Source organism: Cebus imitator, unplaced genomic scaffold, assembly GCF_001604975.1.
Source record: "Cebus imitator isolate Cc_AM_T3 unplaced genomic scaffold, Cebus_imitator-1.0 Scaffold444, whole genome shotgun sequence".
Classification (NCBI taxonomy): Eukaryota; Metazoa; Chordata; class Mammalia; order Primates; family Cebidae; genus Cebus; species Cebus imitator.
Genome location: NW_016107759.1, coordinates 2,276,411 through 2,283,451, shown reverse-complemented (window position 1 = coordinate 2,283,451; position 7,041 = coordinate 2,276,411). Strand labels below are relative to the sequence as shown.

Here is a 7,041-nt window from a genome sequence, read left to right as displayed (position 1 = left end):
CCACTAATCCTAGCTCTTTGGGAGGCCGAGGTGGGTGAATCATTTGAGGTCAGGAGTTTTAGACCAGCCTGGCCAACATGGTGAAACCCCATCTCTACCAGAAAATACAAAAATTAGCCAGGCGTGGTGGTGCATGCCTGTACTCCCAGCTACTTAGGAGACTGACTAAGTAAGGAGAATTGCTTGAACCCAGGAGGCAGAGGTTTCAGTGAGCCGAGATCATGCTGCTACACTCCAGCCTGGGCGACAGAGCAAGACTGTGTCTCAAATAATAATAATAATAATCATCATCATCATCATCATCATCATCCTGTATAACTCAAAGAATGGAACTGGTATTAACAGAGGTGAAGAATACTGTAGGACAATCTGTTTTAACAGGAATAAGAAAGCCCAGTTTGGCCATGTCAACTTTGAGATGAAACACATGGAAATGTTAAGTAGGCAGCAGGCAATTGGGTATCTGGGTCTAGAGTTCGAGCTGAGGTCTAGGCTGGAGATACAAATTTAGAAGTTATCAGCATATAGATGGATTCAAATCTAAGAGCTGTGTGAGATCACCAAAGGAGCGCACAGACTGAGCCCTGGAGTACATTTAGAGGTTGGGAAGAGGAGGTAGTATCAGCAAAAAGACTGAAAAGGAATTACTAGAATGATAGGAGGAAAAGTAGTCCAGCACAATGATCTGGAAGCCCCAAAGAAGAAAGTTTTCAAGGATGAAAAAAGTAACTCTTAACACTTTTGTACTATGCATAACATTTCCCCTTGTTTGTTTCCTGACTAGTGGTGAGCCCTCCTCTTCAGCTATAAAAATGGCAGTGTTCAGAAAGTTAAAACTTCTTCTCTGGAAGAATTTCGTCTTAAAGGTGGGTATGGTTATCTGTGGGAAGATGTAAGTCCTTGGGAAGGATTGAATGTTTAATTGGTTTATAATAATGGGTTAAAGAACAATTAAGAACTTTGCATGTAAAGGGGCCCTTTTCTGCAAATGAGTCATGTAATTATTAAAGATGACATCATTGTTACTGATTTTTGACCATTGGTGTTACAGAAAAGCTAAAAGGAGATGTTTCAAGCAATTCTTATTCTGTGTCTTTCTTTTTCATGTGTTGTGCAGGGAGGTTGGAAGAAATTAAAGTGTTCTAAATGAAAGAGGGTTTATCACATAGCGACTTACACTCGTGTTCTGTTTTGGGTTAACATTTAGTTTTTGTTTTTATTTTAGAAACAGAAGACTCTGGTAGCAATTCTTGAAATCTTGATGCCATTGCTATTTTCTGCAGTTGTATTGTATCTTCGTTTTCATAGTACTCCAGTGAAAAGACCTTCTAGTAGCTACCATCCAATTGATGTCAGTACATTGCCAGAATTCTTCCATTATTTTTCTCTGAAAAAGAGATTTCAACTAGCTTATATCCCTTCCAGGAGTGAAACTTTGAAGGCTATTGTCGAAATGGTGGGACAGACCTTTGAGTTTGAAGGTTAGACATAAAGATGGGTAAGGATTGGGAGGATATTTTTATAAAGTATAGTTTGAAGTTTTTCCCTGAGAGTTCTTACAGTAGTGATTTTAAATCTGGGATCTCCAGATTCTAAAGACCCTATGAGGTGGTAGCTATGGAAAAGCTGTCCATGAGATATTTTTATTATTTCAAACAACATATAGAGTCTTGTCTATATATGTGAGAAGACTTCAAGGCTAATTGAAATGTTAAGTATTTGTTTTTGATGGAGGGATTCAAGATGGCCGATTAAGAGCAACTCAGGATTGCAGCTCCCAGCGAGAGTGCGGAGGGTGAGTGGACACCACATTTCCAGATGGATTTTTATTGCCCACAGACCAGGAGATTCCCGGGTGGAGGAGCCCCACGGGTCACCAGTGCAGCTGTTTTGGCCAGCACGGCAGGTCTCTGCACAAAATACACAAGTGCAGGTGCCATTTTAACTGGCAATTGGAGCACCTGGGAGACAGAGTCACCTGTTCAATTGATAAAAAGGGGACTGAAGCAGGGAGCTAGACCAGGAGATTCCCAGATGAAAAAGTGCCACGAATCTCCAGCGTGGCTGTTTCAGCCGGTGCAGTGGGTCATCACTCAGGAAATCACACAGATCCAGGTGCCTTTTCAACAGGCGACTGGAATGCTTGGGAGACAAGAGTCACCCATTCAACTGAAAAAAAGGGGACTGAAACAGGGAAACAGGTCAGGGGATTCCTGGGCGAAAACGCACCACGAGCCCCCTGTGCGGCTGTCTCAGCTATTGCAGTGGGTCTCTGCACAAAATCTCACACAAATCCGGGCGCCTTTTCAACTGGCAACTGGAACACCTGGGAGACAAGAGTCCCCCGTTCAACTGAAAGGGGACTGACACAGGGAGCTAGGCCAGGAGATTCTCCAATGAAAAAGTGCCATGAGCTTCCAGTGGCTGTTTCAGTGAGCGCAGTGGGTCTACGCACAAGAAATCACACAAATCCCAGTGCCATTTCAACTGTTGACTGGGACGCCTGGGAGATGGAGTTGCCTGTTCAACTGAAAACAAAAAGAGGGGTCTGAGGCAGGGAGCCAGGTGATCAGGGTCGGCCGGTCACACCCCCACAAAAACAGCAATCTGAAACGCTCTAGATTGAGAGTTTCACAGCAAGCACAGCTGAACCCGGGATGGTCCAGCTCTGTGGGGGAGGAGCATCTGCCATTACCAAGGCAGTCCACCACTACTGAGGTAGTCTGCCATTGCCGAGGCGGCCCACCATTGCTGAGGCAGTCTGCCATTAGAGAGAGAGTCCACCATTACAGAGGTGGGCCACCATTGCCGAGGCAGTCCTAACTATACCCCTATAAACAGGACTGCAGGGGAGATCGCATAGCAGCTTGGCAGAGCCCACAGCAGCTCGGCAAAACCTCTGCAGGCAGACTGTGACTAGCCTACCTCCTTGCTGGGCAGGGCAGCCCTGAAAACAGGCAGCAGCATGACAGAAACTTATAAATAAAGCTCTACCTTCCTTGGACAGAGCACCTGGGGGAAAAAAAGGTGTTTATGAGTTCTGCTGCAGCAGACTTAAATGTACCTGTGCAGCAGCTCTGAATGAAAGAACAGAGCTCACCGCTCACACTTGAGCACCTATGAAGGACAGATTGTCTCCTCAAGCAGCTCCCTGACCCCCGTATATTCAAAGAGTCACCTCATAAAGGAGAGCTCAGACTGACATCTGGCAGGTATCCTTTTGGGACAAAGGTAGCGGAAGGAGAACCTGGCAGCGACCCTTACTGTTCTGCAGCCACTACAGGTGATCACCAGGCAAGCATGGCCTGGAGTGGACCTCCAGCAGTCCTACAGCAGAGGAGCCTGACTGTTAGAAGGAAAACTAAGAAACAGAAAGAAATAACTTCATAATCAACAAACAGGACGTCCACTCAGAGACCACATCTGAAAGTTAACAACTACAAAGACCACAGGTAAATAAATCCACAAAGATGGGAAGAAACCAGTGCAAAAAGGATGAAAACACCGAAAATCAGAATGCCTCTCCTCTTCCAGGGGATCACAACTCCTCACCAGCAAGGGAACAAGGCTGGATGGAGAATGAGTCTGATGTTTTGACAGAACAGGCTTCAGAAGGTGGGTAATAAGAAACTTCTCTGAGCTAAAAGAACATGTTCTAACCCAGTGCAAAGAAACTAAGAACATTGAAAAAATGTTTGATAAAATGCTAACAAGAATAAACAGCTTAGAGAGGAATATAAATGAAACGATGGAGCTGAAAAACACAACATGAGAACTTCATGAAATGTACACAAGTTTTCAGTACTGAATTGACCAAGCAGAAGAAGGGATATCAGAGGTCAAAGATCAACTCACTGAAATAAAATGAGAAGGCAAGATTAGTGAAAAAAGGGTAAAAAGAAATGAGCAAAGTCTCCAAGAAATATGGGACTATATGAAAAGACCTAATTTACGTTTGGTAGGTGTACCTGAATGTGACAGAGAGAATGAATCCAAGCTGGAAAATACTCTTCAAGATATTTTCTAGGAAAACTTCCCCAACCTAGGAAGGCAGGCCAATATTCAAGTCCAGGAAATACAGAGAACACCACAAAGGTACTCCTCAAGAAGAGTAACCCCAAGGCACATAATCTTCAGATTCACCAGGGTTGAAATGGAGGAGAAAATACTAAGGGCAGCCAGAGACAAAGGTCGGGTTACACACAAGGGGAAGCCCATCAGACTCTCAGCAGATCTCTCAGCAGAAACCCTATAAGCCAGAAGAGAGTGGGGGCCAATATTCAACATCCTTAAAGACAAAAACTTTCAACCCAGAATTTCATAGCCAGCCAAACTAAGCTTCATAAGTGAGGGAGAAATAAAATCCTTTACAAACAAGCAATTACTCAGAGATTTCATCACCACCAGGCCTGCTTTACAAGAGCTCCTGAAAGAAGCGCTAAATATAGAAAGGGACAACCAGTACCAGCAACTCCAGAAACATACCAAATGGTAAAGAGGATCAACACAATGAAGGAACTGCGTCAACTAATGGGCAAAACAGCCAGTTAGCATCAAAATGGCAGGATCAAATTCACGCATAACAATAACCCTAAATGTAAATGGGCTAAATGCCCCAATCGAAAGACACAGACTGGCAAATTGGATAAAAAGCCAAAACCCATTGGTATGCTGTATCCAGGAAACCCATCTCTCATGCAAGATACATAAGGGCTCAAAATAAAGGGATGGAGGAAGATTTACCAAGCAAATGGAGAGCAAAGAAAACGCAGGAGTTGCAATCCTAGTTTCTGATAAAATAGACTTTAAACCAACAAAGATCAAAAGAGACAAAGAAGGACATTACATAATGGTAAATGGATCAATGTAACAAAAAGAGCTGATCCTAAATATATACACACCCAATACAGGAGCACCCAGATACATAAAGCAAGTTTTAATGACTTACAAAGAGACTTAGACTCACACACAATAATAGTGGGAGACTTTAACACTCCCCTGTCAATATTAGATCAACGAGACAGAAAATTAACAAGGATATCAAGGACTTGAACTCAGATGTGGACCAAGCAAACCTAATAAATATTTACAGAACTCTCCACCCCAAATCCTCAGAATATACATTCTTCTCAGCACCACATCACACCTACTCTAAAGTTGACCACATAATTGGAAGTAAATAACTCCTCAGCAAATGTAAAAGAACAGAAATCATAACAGTCTGTCAGACCATAGTGCAATCAAGTTAGAACTCAGAATTCAGAAACTAACTCAGAACCACACAGCTTCATGAAAACTGAACAACTGGCTCTTGAATGTTGACTGGATAAACAATGAAATGAAGGCAGAAATAAAGATGTTATTTGAAACCAACGCGAATGAAGACAACATACCAGGATTCCTGGGACACATTTAAAGCAGTGTCTAGAGGAGAATATATAGCAATAAATGCCCACATGAGAAGCAAGAAAAGATCTAAAATTGACACCCTATTGTCAAAACTGAAAGTGCTAGAGCAGCAAGATCAAAAAAATTCAAAACCTAGCAGAAGACAAGAAATAAATAAGATCAGAGCAGAATTGAAGGAGACACAAAAAACTCTTCAAAATATTAATAAATCCAGGAGCTGTTTTTTTGAAAAGATCAACAAAATAGATCACTAGCCAGATTAATAAAAAAGAAAAGGGAGAATAATCAAATAGATGCAATAAAAAACAATAAAGGGATATCACCACAGATTCCACAGAAATACAAACCATCATCAGAGATTATTACAAACAACTCTATGCACGTAAACTAGTAAACCTGGAAGAAGTGGATAAATTCCTGGACATGTGCATCCTCCCAAGCCTAAACCAGGAAGAAGTCAAAACCGTGAATAGACCAATAACAAGGGCTGAAGTTGAGGCAGCAATCGACAGCCTACCAACCAAAAAAAGCCCACGTCCAGATGGGTTCACAGCCGAATTCTACCACACATACAAAGAGAAGCTGGTTCCATTCCTTCTGAAACTATTCCAAACAATCAAAAAAGAGGGAATCCTTCCCAAATCATTTTATGAGACCAACATCATCTTGATACCAAACCCGGCAGAGACTCAACAAGAAAATAAAACTTCAGGCCAATATTCATGATGAACATAGATGTAAAAATCTTCGGTACTGGCAAATCAATTGCAACAGCACATCAAAAAAGCTTACCCACCATAATCAAGTAGGCTTCATTTCAGGGATGCAAGGCTGGTACAACATATGCAAGTCTATAAACGTAATCCACCACATCAACAGAACCAAAGACAAAAACCACATGATTATCTCAATAGATGCAGAGAAGGCCTTTGACAAAATTCAACAGCGCTTTATGCTAAAAACCCTCAATAAACTAGGTATTGATGGAACATATCTCAAAATAATGAAAGCTATTTATGACAAACCCACAGTCAATAACATACTGAATGGGCAAAAACTGGAAGCATTCCCCTTGAAATGTGGCACCAGACAAGGATGCCCGCTCTCACCACTGCTATTCAATATAGTATTAGAAGTTCTAGCCAGAGCAATCAGGCAAGAAAAAGAAATAAAGGGTATTCAGTTAGGAAAGGAGGAAGTCAGATTGTCTTTATTTGCAGACAACATGATTATATATTCAGAAGACCCCATTGTTCAGCCCAAAATCTCCTGAAACTGATAAGCAACTTCAGCAAAGTCTCAGGATACAAAATCAATGTGCAAAAATCACAGGCATTCCTATACACCAATAACAGACTTAAAGAGAGCCAAATCAAGAACAAACTGCCGTTCACAATTGCTACAACGAGAATAAAATACCTAGGAATACAACTAACAAAGAATGTAAAGGACCTCTTCAAGGAGAACTACAAAACACTGCTCAACGAAATAAGAGAGGACACAAACAGATGGATGGAGAAACATTCCATGCTCATAGTTAGGAAGAATCAATATTGTGAAAATGGCCATACTACCCAAAGTAATTTACAGATTCAACGCTATCCCCATCAAGCTACCAATGACCTTCTTCAC

At 41.8% G+C, this 7,041-nt stretch overlaps 1 protein-coding gene across 1 annotated transcript in view; it reads left to right on the top strand.

Moving 5' to 3' along the window:
• The first annotated feature begins 812 nt into the window (after positions 1-812).
• The window catches only part of LOC108290826 (ATP-binding cassette sub-family A member 17-like), a 124,074-nt gene continuing 117,845 nt past the window's right edge, over positions 813-7,041 (top strand). The window contains exons 1-2 of the mRNA XM_037732299.1: positions 813-866; positions 1,226-1,481. Of these exons, the coding sequence (XP_037588227.1) occupies positions 813-866; positions 1,226-1,481 (310 nt within the window). The remainder of the gene's footprint in view (positions 867-1,225; positions 1,482-7,041) is intronic.